The 18,593-nt window shown below is 41.6% G+C and overlaps 1 protein-coding gene across 1 annotated transcript in view; it reads left to right on the top strand.

Moving 5' to 3' along the window:
- The window catches only part of LOC135198603 (calcineurin B homologous protein 1-like), a 58,219-nt gene that overhangs the window by 12,713 nt on the left and 26,913 nt on the right, over positions 1-18,593 (top strand). Inside the window, exons 2-3 of the mRNA XM_064226334.1 lie at positions 13,020-13,168; positions 13,432-13,546. Coding sequence (XP_064082404.1) covers positions 13,020-13,168; positions 13,432-13,546 — 264 coding nt within the window. The remainder of the gene's footprint in view (positions 1-13,019; positions 13,169-13,431; positions 13,547-18,593) is intronic.

Below are 18,593 nucleotides of genomic sequence, written 5' to 3' on the forward strand. Positions count from 1 at the left end.
ACCCAGACTGCCAAGGAGCGTGCGCGTGCACGTCTTCTCAAGGAGTGCTTTTCTTCTTCTGAAGCTTCCTCCCCGCGCAAGGGTGGAGCTCTCATACCGCATCACGTCCGCTGAAAAGGACGGCTCGCGTTCGGGACGCTTCACGTCCAAGTTGTTCTCCGGAACTTTGCTCGTCGCCTGATAGTGCGTTTGCTGCTTTTTCCTCCGCAGAAGAAGCGTAAGGATTCGTCGAGGCGGAGTCTTCCCTCGATGTTTCTTTCGAGCGCCGCAGTCGCTCTAAGGTGCGTGAAGCGGCGGTTCCTGGGAGTAGCAAGAAGGTCGTCCCCCTCGCCGCTCTCCTGCTCACAGGATCAGCCCCTCCCCAGAAAAGGAGGCTTCACCTACAAGCAAGATTCTTCAGTCTCTTCAGCAGCAACTTCGAGATGTTTTTCCTTCGAGAAAGACTGCTCCACGTCGCCGTAAGGATGACAACCTTCCTGTGAAAGAGGTCGAGGCGTTCTCCCTCTCCCTCCTCGCTCGTCTCTCTCTCCGTTTGAGTCTCCCTCTAGAGTTAGTCCTGCTCCCCAGCAACTTTCTAGAGGAGGCGAGAAATTCGTTTCTCGCTCTCGTGAAGCGGTTGTTTCCGCTGATACGAAACTTGTGGATAAGAAGCGAGTTTCCTTAGATGCAGAACGCGCTTCTGCGAAAGTCAAACGCGCTTTAGTGGACGCCGAACGTGACTCGGTGCAAGTTTCGCGAGCGCCAGTGGACGCTCAGCGAGTGTTAGTGGACGCTCGGCGCGCCCAGTGGACGCTAGGCGCGCACCAGTGGACGCTCGGCGCGCATCAGTGGACGCTCGGCGAGCATCATGGACGCTCGGCGCGCACCTGTGGACACTCAGCGCGCACAAGTGGACGCCAGGTGTACACCTGTGGAGTTTGAGCGCGCTTCTGTCGGCGCCAGTAGATTGGCTTCGGACGCAAAACGCGCGCATACGGACGTCAGTTTTCCACTTCCGCAAGCACAAGCGGAGGCGGGAACTCTTCCTGTTCGCCGTTCTTTCTCTTTTGAGAAAGCTCAGGACTCTTCTTTACTTCCTCCGACTTCTCCAGTGTCTGAAGAGGAAGTTAGTGACGCTTTCGTCGAAGTGGACGAAGAACAGCACTTGGCTCCAGTTTCGACGGACTACAAGGTTTTGACTCGTTTACTTCAGTCAGTCTTTGCAGACACCTTCCAACCTGAAGCTCCACGTACTCCTCCCTCTCAGTTTTCGTCTTCCAAAAGCTGCTAAGATCTCGGGCTTTGTGAGGATGAAGAAGTCGCTTTCTACGAAGCAAGCTTTTAGAAAGGTCCATGATTGGATGGAAAAGAGGAAAGCTTCAGGTAAGACTTCTTTCACTTTACCACCTTCAAGACTTGGTGGCAAAGCTGGTATGGTATGAGACGGGAGAAAACGTCGGAGTTAAGCTTCCAGCCTCAGCTCAAGGAGACTTTGGTAGCATTGTAGACGCCACCAGAAGATCTTTTTTGTCTTCCCGAAGGTCTCGTGGACACATAGCGAGTTGTTAGACTTTCACCTTAAAGGCCTCTTCAGGACACTAGAGGTCTTTAATTTTCTTGACTGGTGCCTGGGGGTATTGGATGCCAGGTCCAGGAGTTCTGATTCCATCACTCTGGGGGAGCTGTCCAGTGTATTGTCTTGCATGGACAAGGCCGTCAGGGATGGTTCTGAGGAATTGGCTGCCCATTTCAGCACGGGACTGCTTAAGAAAAGAGCACTTTTTTGCAATTTCACTGCAAAGTCGGTCTCACCAGCGCAAAAAGCGGATCTTCTTTTCGCGCCTTTCTCAGAACATCTCTTCCCCCAGTCTATGGTAAAGGACATAGCAGCCAGTCTCCAGGAGAAAGCAACTCAAGACCTTCTGGCTCAGTCTTCTAGGAAGCCTGCTACTTCTTCGGCTTCTGGTCCTCTGCTTTGAAGAAGTCGAAGCCCTTTCGACCCGCTTCTTCCTCGAAGCCAGCCCCTCAGAGGAAGAGGCTCTTTCTAGAGGCAAGACTCCCGCTCCTTCCAAGAGCAAGAAGTGAGAGGGAAGTCCTTCAGACACCGGTAGGAGCCAGACTTCTACATTTCGCGGGAAGCTTGGGAAGAGAGAGGTGCCGACGCTTGGTCTCTGGACATCGTCAAGAAGGGGTACAGAATTCCTTTCCTGTCGTTACCCCCGCTGTCTTCGACACCAAAGGATTTGTCTCCGTCGTATCAGGGAGAAAAACAGACAGTGCTTCACGATCTATTAGATCAAATGATCGAGAAGCAGGCAGTGGAACAAGTCTTCGACCGGAGTTCTCCGGGGTTCTACAACCGTCTGTTCCTAGTGCCGAAGCAGTCAGGGGGTGGCGCCCCGTTCTGGATGTCAGCAGTCTGAATCGCTTCGTTACCAAGCAGAAGTTCAAGATGGAGACACCTCAATCCGTGCTTGCAGCTTTAAGACCGGGGGATGGATGGTCTCGTTAGACCTTCAGGACGCATACTTTCACGTCCCCATCCATCCCCGTTCAAGGAAATACCTGCGGTTTGTCCTGAAAGGGAAGATTTTCCAATTCAGGGCACTCTGCTTCGGTCTCAGCACGGCGCCGATGGTGTTCACGTTCTTATGAAGAACGTTGCGAGGTGGCTCCATCTTGCGGATATAAGGATCTCTCTCTACCTAGACGACTGGCTTATTCGAGCCTCATCGCCAGACAGGTGTCTGAAGGACCTGCACACGACTCTGTCGTTAGCGAAGTCCCTGGGACTTCTGGTGAATCTCGAGAAGTCGCATCTGACTCCTTCTCAATCCTTAGTCTATCTGGGGATTCAGATGGACTCAGTGGCTTTTCGGGCTTTTCCGTCCCAGGGGCGACAACTTCAATGCCTGGACAAAGTGTCGGCCTTTCTGGGGAAGGAAACATGCTCGGTGAGGGAATGGATGAGTCTGCTGGGGACCATTTCCTCACTGGAGAAGTTTGTTTCTCTGGGAAGGTTGCACCTCCGACCACTTCAGTTCTTCCTCTCAAGCAATTGGTCACGCAAACAGGATCTAGAAGAGGTCTTGCTTTTGACGGAAGAAGTGAAAAAGCACCTCAAATGGTGGTTGGATCCAAAGAAGCTTGCGGAAGGTCTTTCGCTCAAGCTTCGGAACCCCGACCTAGTGTTGTTCTCCGACGCGTCCTCCACCGGTTGGGGAGCAACACTGGGAGGGAGAGAAGTGTCAGGCACCTGGAGAGGGGAACAGGTGTCCTGGCACATCAATCTAAAAGAACTCTCAGCGGTTTACCTCGCTCTGAGGTTCTTCGAGGAGGAAGTCTCCAGCAAAGTGGTTCAGATAAACTCGGACAACACCACAGCCTTGGCATACCTCAGGAAACAGGGGGGAACTCACTCTCATTCTCTGTTCGTCATCGCGAGGAATATCCTGATGTGGGCGAAGGCGCAAAACGTCACGATTCTGACAAGGTTTGTGTCAGGCGTGGAAAACGTGCGAGCGGACCTTCTCAGTCGGCAAGGACAGCTTCTGCCGACGGAATGGACCCTTCATCAGGAAGTATGCCAGGCGCTATGGAAGCTGTGGGGACGTCCTCATGTGGACGTTTTCGCAAACTTCCCGAACGAAGAGACTTCCGCTGTATTGCTCCCCAGTTCTGGACCCGGGAGCAGTGGCAGTAGACGCCCTACTGTGGAATTGGTCGGGACTAGACGTTTACGCTTTTCCCCCATTCAAAATACTCGGGGAAGTAATGAGGAAGTTCGCTGCATCAGAAGGAGCGAGAATGACCCTCATCGCCCCCTTCTGGCCAGCGGCCCGACTGGTTCACGGAGGTGATGTCCTTCCTAATAGACTTTCCGAGGACTCTGCCCCTAAGGAAAGATCTACTCAGACAGCCCCACTTCGAGAGGTACCACAAAAACCTCCCCGCTCTGAGTCTGACTGCGTTCAGACTATCAAGAAGTTGGCCAGAGCGAGGGGTTTTTCAAGACCTGTGGCAACGGCGATTGCCAACGCAAGGAGGCCCTCCTCAGTCGCAGTTTACCAATCAAAGTGGGCTGTCTTTAGAAGTTGGTGCAGAAGGAAGGGCATTTCCTCCACCTCAACCTCTGTGAGCCAGATAGCAGATTTCCTTCTTCATCTTAGGAAAGAAGCGAAACTAGCCGTTCCCACGATTAAAGGCTACAGAAGCGTGCTTTCTGTGGTCTTCAGACATAGAGGACTCGACTTAGCGAATGATAAAGACATTCATGATCTCATTAGATCATTTGAGACTGTGAAAGTTCTCCAACCTAAGGTACCATCGTGGAACTTAGACGTGGTACTGAAGTTCCTCATGTCGAGTCAATTTGAACCGCTCCATTTAGCCTCGCTTAGGAATCTTACTAAGAAGACTATTTCCTAACCGCTCTGGCGACGGCGAAGAGGGTTAGCGAAATTCAAGTCATAAGCAAGCATATTGGGTTCAAGGATCATAGTGCAGTTTGTTCCTTAAGTCCTACGTTCTTGGCAAAGAACGAGAACCCTTCCAACCTTGGCCGAGAACGTTCGAGATCAAGGGGTTGTCGGAGCTAGTGGGACCTGAAGCTGAGAGAGTCCTGTGTCCTGTCAGGGCTCTCAAGTTTTATTTGCAGAGAACTAGAGCATGCAGAGGTTCTTCGGAGAACTTGTGGTGCTCTGTGAAAAAACCAGATCTTCCGATGTCGAAGAATGCACTGGCGTTCTTCTTAAGAAGTACGGTTAAGGAAGCCCATGAAAAGTGTGGTGAAAGTGACATGGAGCTTCTGAAAGTGAAAGCCCACGAGTTGAGGGCTATTGCTACTTCGGTGGCTTTTCACAAGAATATGGCAATCAAAGACATTTTGAGCGCCACTTATTGGCGAAGCAATTCGGTGTTCGCTTCACACTACCTGCGGGATGTGAAAGCAACATACGAAAATTGTTACTCGCTAGGACCATACGTCGCTGCAGACACTGTTTTGGGGGCAGGAGGTAGCGCTCATCCTATCCTTAATGGTTTAGGGGAGTTTTTAACTTGTGTTATGGTTGTGGGGTTGACCGCCTGCGGCGGATCTCCCTTCCATTAGCTTAGTCTATGTGGGATACTTTTGGTAGGCTACGCCAGGTGGTTTGGTTTTTACTTCGTTGCCCTCATTTGTATGGTCTATGGTCTAGGTCACGTCGTGGTCTCGCCCCTGTTGACAGATTCAATCTGGAGGTGAACCAGCATATAGGTCTCTACCTCCGCTGGCAAACTCTAGTAGCACAAGCAGACTTACGCGGCAGTAACCTCGAAGTCAGCTATGCTAACAGGTAAGGAATCAAGATATCAATTATCTGCATATATATGTTTCCTAAAATCTTCTATTCTGTCTACTCCCACCACCAAAGGTGGGATTCAGCTATATATATATCTGACAGGTAAGTTTCATGAACAAAATGATATTGTAATGATACAATTAAGTTTGTTCATACTTACCTGGCAGATATATATAATCAAGTACCCACCCACCTCCCCTCAGGAGACAGTGGAAATAAAAAATTATGAATAGAAAATGGGAATGATTCCTGATACCCGCCTCCCAGCGGCGGGAATGGGTACTAACCACCTGACTCCCACTGCGTGTGTCGTAAGTGTTTAAATTTCTGTCGGATTCGGAAAAATACAGCTATATATATATCTGCCAGGTAAGTATGAACAAACTTAATTGTATCATTACAATATCATTTTGTTCATACTTACCTGGCAGATATATACTTAGCTATAGTCTCTGACGTTCTCGACAGAATATCAAATCTCGCGGCACACGTGACAGGTAGGTCAGGTGGTCTACCCTTCCCGCCAGCGGCGGGTGTATGAACCAATCCCGTTTTCTAATCAGATTTTCTCTTCCACCTGTCTCCTGAGGGGAGGCTGGGCGGGCCATTAATCGTATATATCTGCCAGGTAAGTATGTACAAAACTTTATTGTATCATAACAATATCATTTTTGTACATGAACTTTCCTGTGTACAAAACTTTATTGTATCATAACAATATCATTTTTGTACATGAACTTTCCTGTCAGATATATACTTAGCTGATTGGCACCCTTGGTGGAGGGTAAGAGACAGCTAAACAATATAGAAAAGGGAAGCAACACATGTTGTAGGATATAAAAACCTTTGTTCTTACCTGGTTAGGCAGAAGACTGCATGGATACTGTCTATGAGTCTGCATTGCCTGAAGAGTTACAGCGAGGGTGTGACCTGTTGCTGAAAGACTCTTCGGATCTACCAAAGGGATTTCTCATCCAGTTACATGGTAGAATCCAAGTAGGATCTTGTCAAAGGGGTTCGCCCGCTTACACGACAGAACCTGTCCACTACTATCACAAGGAGCCAAAACAATCCAGACCACCTAACCAATCTAACCCGTGTTAGATCTAAGACACGAAAGAGAGGCCTACCCGCATCCTCTTTCATTCAACCATAAAAACACAAACCAAATATGATGAAAATTAGCTAAACTAACAAGGATACGTTTCAGCTCCCTGCCCCAGCACCGAATCCGCAGATACGTAGGGTCCTAAGGCGAAGCACTTATCATAGCTCAAGAAGGAAACTGAAGGAATGATAACAGCGGCACAAGATCAGGCCCTAAGAACCAGATATGTTCAAAGAACACTAGATGGAAATAACATCTACCCATATGTAGGAAGTGCAATACGAAAAATGACCATAAACCACATATCAAGCGAATGTCTGGCACTTGCACAGAACCAGTACAAAAAGGCATGATTCAGAGGCAGAAGCCCTCCACTGGAGCCTGTGCAAGAAACACCAGCTACCTTGCAGTAATAAGTGGTAGGAGCTCCAACCTGAAGGAGTGATAAACAACGATGAGGCAAAGCTCCTCTGGAACTATGGTATCAGAACAGATAGGGTGATACATGCAAATAGACCAGACGTGACGTTGATTGACAAAATCAAGGAGAAAGTATCGCTCATTGATGTCACAATACCATGGGACACCAGAGTTGAAGAGAAAGAAAGGGAAAAAATGGATAAGCATCAAGACCTGAAAATAGAAATAAGAAGGATATGGGATATGCCAGTGAAAATTGTACCCATAATCATAGGAACACTAGGCATGATCCCAAGATCTCTGAAAAGGAATCTGGAAAATCTAGAGGCTGAAGTAGCTCCAGGACTCATGCAGAAGAGTGTGATCCTAGAAATGGCACACATAGTAAGAAAAGTGATGGACTCCTAAGGAGCAGGATGCAACCCGGAACCCCACTATAAATACCACCCAGTCGAATTGGATAACTGTGATAGACACCCCCCCCCCCCCCCCCCCCCCACCCCCCCCCCCCCCCCCCCCCCCCCCCCCCCCAAAAAAAAAAAAAAAAATAAATAAATAAAAAATAATAATACAGGCAGTCCCCAGGTTATGACGGTGGTTCTGTTCTTGAGACGCGTTGTAACCCGAAAATTGTTGTAAGCCGGAACATCATCAAAAATCCTAAGAAAACCTTACTTTTAATGCTTTGGATACGTTCAAAAGTATGTAAACTGCATTTTTATTGCATTTTTCATAAAAAAAAAAATACTTCAAATATTGATTATTTTGCATTTTTGGTGTCATATTTCTTCTGCCAGATGAGCGTTGTAGGCGTCGTAACATTGGTACATGCGTCATAACCCTGGAAATGATTTGATTAATATAATTGAAAAGCGCCTTAACCTCGGAACGTCATAAGCTAAACCCGTCGTAGCCCGGGAACTACCTGTAATAATAATAATAATCACACCAATACCAATACAGTGCTCTTATTGCCTTATTAGCCATCATGGAGCAACATCGATCTGGCCACTCGCGCTTTCATTTACCTTCTTTCTCTGCGCACTTAGTATTTTATAGTTGTAAGCAATGACCTAATGATTTTGAAGGTGATGAATATAGTGAAGATTCAGTAGATGATAGTGATAAAGATAAAACTTATGTGCATGAAGATATTGGTGATGAATCTGAAGATGAAAGTGAAGAGGAAGTTTTAGCTCTTGGGAGGGTGAAGCCTCCACTTCCTCAGCTACCTCTGTTCTCCAACATTCCCCAAAACCATCTCCAACATCATGGCTTCATTCTCAATTAAAAAAGAGTAGGGAAGAGTTAGCCAATCATTGTTTCTCTGTACTGATGACTCTGACATTGATGATCCTCCATCTCATCCGATACCCCAACTCCGTCTCCAACACCACCATCTACGAGAGAAAGATGTCGTCCATTTGACATTGATGATCCTCCATCTCATCCGATACCCCAACTCCGTCTCCAACACCACTATCTACGAGAGAAAGATGTCGTCCATTGCTACAAACTGCACGGAGGAGGGGAGGTATGGGTGGCAGGGGAGGCAGGATTGGCCATGTCAGAAATGTCATATCCTGGGTGGCAATGGATTGATGGTGATAACTTTCTGCCTCACACCTTCGACTTTGGTGAAAGTTTATCAGGAATGCAGGTGGATGATTTTGAAGAAAATGCTTGTGAAAGTGATTTTTTCAATTTTTTCTGGAATGATTCTATAATGGAACTGATTGTAGAGGAGTCTAATTGTTACTTCGTTTTATGCAAGGTGGTATGACATCACAGTATCAGAGGAGAGAAATTTCTTTGCCTTGGTTATGCTTATGGGTATTGTCAGGAAGGGCAATTATTGTGATCGCTGGGTCACTGATCCTGTCTTAAATACGTCCCATTTTTTCTAAAATAATGTCTGTGAATCGTTTTATGTGCATTACATTTCTATGATAATCTTGAAGGATATCATACTCTTAGAAATTTGTGAAAGTGTAGAGAAAGAAAGTAAATATAGTTTGTAACTGGATAAAAAGTAAAGTAAATTTGTTTCTAATTTTAATTTTGTAAGAGACATTCTATATAATAAGTCCAAGTTGCCAAGTATATCAACTATATCCTGTAGTGTACAAAATTGGAGGCACAACTGTTCAGGGATTCCAGCCCTACCAACAAGTTGAACAGGTTTTGAAATTCCTAATCAATTCAGGTACTATCTTCAAAATAGTTCACCTTTCCTGGCTTATGACAGTGGAATTGACAGGGCAATTCGTATCCCAACAATAGTGTAGCTGTACTCTAGCCTTTCTATTTAGTTAGGATATTATCTAGTTTTGGGGAGTATGAAGGCACCTATGTTGTATTAGGTGAGGGCCCTCATTATTTTACCGTCATCGCTCTGCTGACCTAGGCACAAGGCCTTGTGTCTCGCTTGCATCGGCGAGTGAGCAGTATCCCTAGCAAGAAACCTCCAGTATTGTTCAGAAGTCTTGCTACCTAATGAATTAGTCCTCACTTGGTGGCAGTACCAGCAGGCAGATGCTAATCATTAGGTTAGTAGTGTCATATTCCTGGTGAAATTTTATGGTGTTTTTGGTTGTAGTGTCATATTCCTGGTAAAATGTTATGGTTTTTTGGGTGTTACTAAACTTGTCACTGCACTTTTCCCATCTCCTTTGCTCAGTGTAGAAATCGGTTATCACAATAGAAAGGTAAGATTCATTTCAAAAATAGAAATTTTGTATAATATATTTTTAAATATATACCTCACTATTATGTATTCCCCCCACCTCCCCTTTCATGTGAACAGAAGAAAAAACTGAATAGAAAACTAGATGCTCAAACCACCAGAAAGGAATGGGTGAAAGGCAGTTCAAACTAAACTATATCACATAATTTTAATACTTCTCACACTATCATCTTCCCACCTGATGCAAGGAATACAGCTATCATAATAGAGGCAAGTATAGAAATATGCCAAGATTAATACAGCAATTTTGCCTTGTAGCAATTTTTCCTTGTAGAATGTAAAGGGAAACTTATAAGTAATGGTGATACAGTATTTTGTGAATGAATATTTTCTGAAGAGGAATTCTTAATTGCAGGAGTAATTTTGGTAGTCATCTTTTCCTTTAGAGAACCCATCAGTAGCAACTGTGGTAGTTATCATTACGTTGGGAGAGCCCTGCAATGGTAATTTTAGTAGTCCCATTTATTTTTAGAGCCCAGCAGGAGTAGTTGTGGTGGTCATCATTAGTTTTAGAGAGCCCAGTAAAAGTAGTTGTGGTAGTCATCCCTATCTTTAGAGAACCCATGCGGAGTAATTTTGGTAGTCATCTTTACCTTTAGAGAGTGTATCACAAGTAATTTTGGTAAGTCCCCCATGGTTTCATTCTACTTTTAGAGAGTATCAACAAGTTAATTTTTGGGTATTCATTTATACTTTAGTGAGAGTATCAATAGAGGGAGTGGGAGTAATTTTGATAACCATCTTTACCTTTAGAGAGCTCACAGAAGTAATTTTGGTAGTCATCTTTGTCTTTAGAGAGCTCAGGACAAGTAATTTTGGTAGTTGTCTTTACCTTTAGAGAGTGTAGCAGGAGCAATTTTGTAGTCATTGTTACCTTTAGAGAGCCCACAGGAGTAATTTTGGTAGTCATCTTTACCTTTAGAGAGCCCACAGGAGTCATTTTTTTTACCTTTAGAGAGCTAAGCAATGGTAACTGTTGTATTTCTCTTTACCTTTGTAGAGTCCAGCAGTAATTTTGGTAGTCATCTTTACTTTTAGAGATCCCAGCATGAGTGATTTTAGTAGTTCTCTTTACCTCTTAAGAGACCCCCCCCCCAGCAGGAGTAATTGTGGTAGCCATTATTACCTTTAGAGAGCACAGCAAGAGAAATTTTTATAGTCAACTTTATCTTTAGAAAGCCCAGGAGGAGTAATTGTTGTAGTCATCTTTACCTTTGGTGAGCCCAGCAGGAGTAACTGTGGTAGTCATCTTTATCTTCAGAGAGTCCAGCAGAACTAATTATTGTGGTCATCTTTATCATTAGAAAGCTCAGCAGTAATAAATTTTGATGATATAAGCTTATATGATGGCTCTTTATCATTCCTTTTAAATATACTTTGTATTTATGATACTTACTCATATTTTGTGTACCCTATGTAGAAAGTTATCTTTCTATTTCATGTCAGATTTGATACATGCAGGTAATTTAATATGGACCTTTTAAATGATTATAAATATATGTGCTGTGTACTTTGTGAACTTTAACAAAAAAGAAAGAAGTCTTATTGTATGTTTCTCAATGGAGATAGCCTTGAATGCTCAGCCAACCAACAGTGAAAGGGCAAACAATTCTTTTAAGGTAACATCATTGCCATTGTACAGTAATACCTTGGTCCCATATTGGCTGTGGTTTTGAGTTTTTTTCAAACCCACAGTGACCACTGCAATAAACAGCTTACTGTGTTTTACCTTGTGGTTTACTGCAAGGTTGAGTTTTAATGAAGTGACCATAATGTCACTGGTAGTTGCTTGATAAAACAATTATATTAAAATTAGAATTATTACTAAAGAAGGAAAGAAAGATATGTGATTTTCAGAATTATCATTGTTAACTGATAACTTCTAGCATCTTGAGCTCTTCATTAATTTCAAACTCCCTGAAGGGGGGGGGGGGGGGAGGTTAGTGCCATCAGTGCACCTCGTATTGCACTGTAGGTATTACTTAAGGTTCGTTGCAGCATGCCTTTGGCCCCTAGCTGTAACCACTTTTGTGCTTTTTTTTACTGTACTTCCTTTCATATTCTCTTTTCTTCCATCTTACTTTCCACCGTCTCCTAACAATTGATTCATAATGCAACAGTGAGGTTTTCCTCCTACATTTTTCAAACCTTTTAGTACTGTCAATTTCCAGTTCAGCTCTGAATGACCTCATAGGTCCTAGCACTTGGCCTTTGGCCTAAATTCAGTGTTCAATATTCACTTAACTTCAGATTAATAGATATCAGTAACTTTTATTCAGTTATATATTCATGGCCATTCTTACTTATTTTGAAATGTCACCTGCAGTGCTTTGATATATCCAACGTTTGTAATTTCAGTCTCTCTCTCTCTCTCTCTCTCTCTCTCTCTCTCTCTCTCTCTCTCTCTCTCTCTCTCTCTCTCTCTCTCTCCCATGAGCACTGAGCACTGTACTGAATATTGCAGGATACTTATATTGTAACCAGTTTGTGAGTGTTGGACTTACTATCACTTGATATTCAGAGTACGTACATTCATGGTCACTCATGTTCAATTGGTGTAGTATTTGGTTCCTACCAGTTATTTAGCTCTCTCTCTCTCTCTCTCTCTCTCTCTCTCTCTCTCTCTCTCTCTCTCTCTCTCTCTCTCTCTCTTCCTCTCTCTCCTCTCTCGTCTCTCTTCTTTCCAGGCTTTAGGAAGACCTTACCACTAAGCGCCAACTGTTCTTGTAGGTTTGGAGGATACTGAGAAACTTATGGAGTTATGGCCATCCTGGGAACCTCAGGGGAGCCAAGTGTGAAGTCCTTATTGGGTCGCCTGACTGCTCCAGTGACTCCCATAACTCGGACTACAGTGACTGCCACGACTTTTGACTGTCACGTATCTGTTGGTTCCTTCACCTCTCCTACATATTCTGCAACTCCTGATATCTCTAATGTGATGTGTCTTGAGGGGTTAGGGGCTGTCCTCTTTGTTCCTTCACCACCATTTTGACCTCGGCAAGCCTGAAAAAGACAAGGAAATGCAAGAGAAAGTTGTCGTAGTACTATAGTAATCTGTTTGCATATGAAGGGTATGTTCCATCATCTGCTTATGAATGGTATCTTCCCACTGATGATGGTAAAGCTATCATGTTTATAAATAAACTTCAATAGATATTAATGGTTCATCATGTTACAGTCGTTTTTGCAGATCGTAAAGAAAAGTGGGAATGAAAAGGAAAGATATTCGAATACTCGGTCACATTATGCAGTAGTAATATTTGTGGTTGTTGACTCTTGTTGTTACAGATCAGTAGAGATAGATAGGCATGTAAGAGTGAACTGTACTAATAAGTGGTTAGTAATAATTTTAATTGTATAAAAATTGTTGTGAATGTCTGTCAGAAATGTTGTACTTTATTATAATAAAAGGTTTTTATTTCAGTTCTTCCTAGTCAGATAGAACGGTTGTACAGTAGATTCACTAGTCTGGATAAAGGAGACAATGGTTCTCTTTCCCGTGAAGATTTCCTTCGAATTCCAGAATTGGCTATTAACCCCTTGGGTGACCGTATTGTTCATGCATTTTTCAAGGTAAGCAACATGTGGTTCTCTCTCTTTTTAAGATAGTTTTTAAAATGTTTGCAAGTGATATTTTTAAAATATTTGTAAGTAATGTATAGTAATTGTTTTGAAAGCGCATATTTAGTCGAGAGGTTTTGAGTTTATGTAGGAGTGATTTTCTGATGAATTGTTTTATTCAGGTATTTTTAATTTTATAAACAATAATTCTGTATTGTTTTGAATGTATATACAATACGTATTTGTTTTATTTTTGTGTTTCCCTTAACCTTTAGGAAAGCGAAGATGATAGGGTAAACTTTCGTCAGTTTGTACGTGTGCTGGCACATTTCCGTCCTATTAAGAAGTCTCAGGATAACAAGCTTAACTGCAGAGAAGAAAAACTGCGCTGTAAGTAATATGTTTGTCAGACACTAAAACTATAGTATTTCTTCTTACACAAATACAAACCTGAAACAGCTGTTTAACTTTCAGACAAGGTTGTTAACTATTAATAGTTCATATATGGAACAATAGTTGAAGCCCCACCCACTTGTTGGTATGCACTCCACTTTACTTCCAGCCATCATCATGTATAGACATCTCAGTGGCCTTTCTGCCTGACTCTGATTGCTTTCTCGTCATGGTTTTGTCTTGAATTTGAGTACATTTGCTGCATATTTGATTGTGTTTTGATCATGTAGACCATGTTCTTTGTGCCATGACTGACCATCAGAACAGTGGGTGAAATTTGCTAGGAAGAATAGGAGAGGAGGAGGAGAAGGTCTCACTAGTGTTATCAGAGTGCAATACTCTGCCAGTGACACTGAAAGTCCTTTTCAGTACAGTAGTACCCTGGACGTAGGTGAAGTCAGGTTCCAGACCCCCTCGCGCAAAGGGAATTTTGGCATAAGTTTGGCACGTTTTCTAAAAATGCTAGTAAATGCATACTTCTAGAGTATGAACACTAAATATGACCTTAATCATGTGCTTCATAAATACTAAGCTAACTTTTAAAGGAAATTAAAGTTACTGTAATTTCATCTAAAAGTTAGCTTGATACATTACCCAAAGAAATGAATGGTTGGTAAAAATATAGGAGTGTGTGAAGATTACATACGTACAGTATCTCTCTCTTCTTTCCCCATTCCAACTGACCAATCTAATTTTAGAAATCTTCTCAACCAATTTTAAGAAATTCTTTATTTTGTCACTTTCTCTTTGTTCTGAAATTCCTTTTCATGAACAAACATTGCTTATTATGAGTGAGAGAGAGTTGTCTTTACATAAGTACTAAGCTAACTTTTAAATGAAATTAAAGTTAGAGTAATTTCATCTAAAAGTTAGCCCAGACATTATCCTTAAAAAGGAAATAAATGGTTGGTAAAAATATTGGAGTGTGAGAAGATTAAATACATAGAGAGAGAGAGAGAGAGAGAGAGAGAGAGAGAGAGAGAGAGAGAGAGAGAGAGAGAGAGAGAGAGAGAGAGAGAATTATGTAAAATCATTGATTGATAATCTTCAACCCTCTCCGTCCTGTCACATTACTTGACATATTTGACAGCTCTGGACTTGAGTTTCTGGTGGAGTTAAAAAGAAAGATGATGGAAAGAATTAATTATATGTATCATTTTGTCATTACAGTTATATTATTATTTGAAAATAATAATAAACATATAGTAGATGCACCATAAAATTTCTCATATCCCAGTAAGATTAGATGACCAGATTTCCGAGACAAAATCCGGGAACATTTTCGGTTCAAAGGCGTAAAAACCTCCAAAACATGATGTGTATTTGTCATTGAAAAACTAAAACGGGGACACTGCCCTTAGCATTTATAAAGCAGCATTCAAAAGTTTCTCTCACCCTATTTATCATAAATTGCAAAGGAATTAAATAAAAATGCAATTGATTACAATAAGTTTTTTTCTCTGATCAAAGTAGCTGAGATCAAGAATGCCCATAAAATCAGCTGCAAAAAATAGGTATCAGCCTGACACTTCACCCAAACTAAGTCCTTCTCCTTATTCCTTCCATTCTAAAATATTGAAAATAAGAGGCCATAATGATTATATGTAATAAAAAGCGAAAGTGTTTGGATTTGAAATATTGAAAGGATTCTGATTTTTGACTGGTGCACTAACCTCAACTTTGGGGGAAAGGATTCTGATTTTTGACTGGTGCACTAACCTCAACTTTGGGGGAGGGATGAAGGCATGACTGTCAATCATCTTAACATATTGACATGAAAGGTTTAGGACCTGGCCGAAGAGTCAGTACTCTCTCTCTCTCTCTCTCTCTCTCTCTCTCTCTCTCTCTCTCTCTCTCTCTCTCTCTCTCTCTCATTCTTATGCCAAAGGATACTCTAGAATATGGGAGATGGATGGGCTGATAGATAGAAGGGAGAGTGGTTGTTAGTAGAAAGATATACATACATAATATATAGTGTATTGTCATTTTTAATTGCTAGAAGTTTTAGAAGTAGCAAATCACACAGTAGGGTATAAAAAAGGGTATGTTACCTCAATGCTGATTGGCATTTAAGGGGGTCGGGCGGAACCCTTATATATGGGGGTATAGGGCGAAAAATGCAAAGTCATGAAAAAATTCATGGAGCTTCATATGGCAATTGAGAATACGTATACAAAATATTTAGTAAAAATTCTACTTATTTTTGTAGTTACAGGGTAATTAGTAAACGTAACTCAATAAGTAAAAAACATTGATCCGTACAAGAAAATGCAATATTTCTTCTGTTATCGTCAATTTTGATAATTATTGTCAAGGAAATTATGATCAATGGCATCTGTAGAGATTCCATGAGGCGGCAGAAAGGAAGTCAGTCAGCTACCAAGTACCAACACGATTCAGTACGAGCACAAACCTCGGGTAGTCTATATGTTCGAGTTTCACCTCTGACATTCGCTTGCTTTTATGTATGTTTATCTTTGTTTCGGCAAGAATTTCATCATGCCAATGAGAAAAAGACAAGCAAAACATCTCGCTAACATACAGACGAAGAAAAATTGCTCAAATATGATTACAGAATATCATAATATACACGACATTAGCGTAGTTAGTGAAGAGAGAGAGAGTGAGGGTTGCATAGTAACGGCCCCGTCTTCTATGATGCACACGTCACACTGTATCCCAGGCTACGATCTTTGAGCAAAGGGATCTTCATTTATGATAAATAATAAATAACATAGTTTTGGTTTATACCCAAAAATGAATATGAAATTCACAATAATCATGATTTATTAACATTGTCTTTGTAAAGAGTACACCTTCGAGATTCACCTCTGACATTCTCTTGCATTTACGTTTGTTTATCTTTGTTTCGGCAAGAATTTCATCATGCCAAAGAGGAAAATACAATGAAAAAATCTCGCTAACATACAGAAGAAGAAAATTTGCTGTAATAAGCAGTTAGTGAAGGAGAGAGAGAGAGAGAGTTGCGTAGGAAGGAGTGCCTCGGCTTGCCTGACGCAGTGCCCCAGGCTACGATATATGAGCAAAGGGATCATCATTTATGATTAAATTATGATAAATAACATAGTTTTAGTTTATTAATACACAAAAAAGAAATATACAGGCGGTCCCCGGGTTACGACGGTTCCGGCTTACGACGTTCCGAGGTTACGATGCTTTTTCTTAAATATTCAATGGAAAAATCCGTCCTGGGTTACGACGCTTGTTCCGAGGTTACGACGCTGACGCTTCCGACGCTCCGAGTTAACGACGCTTTTAAAAAACGCATACTATGATAAAAATCCTTTATAGTTTAGCACAGTATATTAATAAAAATAAGTTTCTGGTTAGATTACAACAAAAATTTTGAGGTTATGATGATTTTCGACACTTTTTATGTCGTATTTTTCGATGTTTTTTAGTGACGCCTCATATGCGAACTAGTTTCCGAGCGAATGAATACATACTAGCTTGCGGTGCGCAAAGTTTACATATAACAGTCCAAAGCACAGATAATGAAAAAATCATTGCTTGTTTCCAGTAATAATAACAAAACGAAGTTTCTGGTTAGATTACAACGCAAATTCCAAGTATCCAAAGAGACATTATCCAGTAATTTGATCAGAGAGAGAGAGAGAGAGAGAGAGAGAGAGAGAGAGCGTCTTCCGACGCTCCGAGTTTAGGACAGAGAAGTGTTCGTTTCATTAAACGACGTAAATAGTAATCAACTGTTCTTGTAGCCCTCAAGATTTGGCAAAATCGAAGTATCCAAAGAGAGACATTATCCAGTAACTGGAACCTTGACATACGAATTTAATTTGTTCCGTTACCATCGTCGTATATCAAAACAGTTGTATCTCAAAGCATTTTTTCCCATTAAAAATAATGTAATATGTATTAATCCGTTCTAGCGCTATGAAACCACACCTAAACACAGCTAAATTACATATAATATACACAATTTATACACAAATAAAAGAGTAATAACACACATAATGATAAAATAACATAGCAATGTAATAAATGATAATAAATGTTAATAAAATCAATTAAAAAAAAGAAAGATTTTACTTACCACAACGAAAGATGACGTGAGGCCAGCAGGCGGAGGAGGTAGGGAAGGGTGGCAGGGAACGATTTGTTCTCTTTTTATTTACGTATGTACACTAATAACTACGTAATAAACACAAATGAAATAACATTGCTAAACTAATTTTTTTTTTTTAATCAGTTCGTAGTTTAGAAATAATGGTGATGCCTTTGGAAGGTTTTTATAGCTTCCTTCTGCTTGATGATCGTGGATATTGTTTGCCAAATCGACGATACGAACGCCACGTTCATGCTTTGCTATAATTTCATGTTTTGCTTCCATTGAAATTATTTTCTTGGGTTTTTTCTTATCACCTGCTTTGTCTTTAGCTTTGAGACCCATGGTTAATAATAAAATAGACAAAGAAACACGAAAAATAGGCGCAAATACAACGAACTAAACAACGACGTGTTAACATGCAGCACCAACAAACAAACAGACTGAACGCCATTTATCGGTCGCCTATACAACTAACACTCATCGCAAAATCGTATCTCAAATATTTCGTTGTATATCAAAGCTTATATTTTCGCAAATTTTCTGTTGTATCTCAAAACATTCGTATATTAGGGCAATCGTATGTCAAGGTTCCAGTGTAACTTGGCGGCAACAATGGTCTCGGGGATTGACGTAACGTTTATTTTCTGAACAGATAGGACAGAGAAGTGTTCGTTTCATTAAACGGCCTCTGACTCATGGCAGGAAATGTTTTGTTGATACTAATATATAAGCCTATTTAAAGATACGTTTACTTTAATTAGTCTATATGATACGTAAATAGTAATCAGCTGTTCTTGTAGCCTTCAAGATTTGGCAAAATCACTCCAGGTTGTACATAAAACTTCAAGAATGTAGTGTCACCAGAGGATTACAATAGTTTTTACCTTCAAGAAC

Source organism: Macrobrachium nipponense, chromosome 22, assembly GCF_015104395.2.
Source record: "Macrobrachium nipponense isolate FS-2020 chromosome 22, ASM1510439v2, whole genome shotgun sequence".
Classification (NCBI taxonomy): Eukaryota; Metazoa; Arthropoda; class Malacostraca; order Decapoda; family Palaemonidae; genus Macrobrachium; species Macrobrachium nipponense.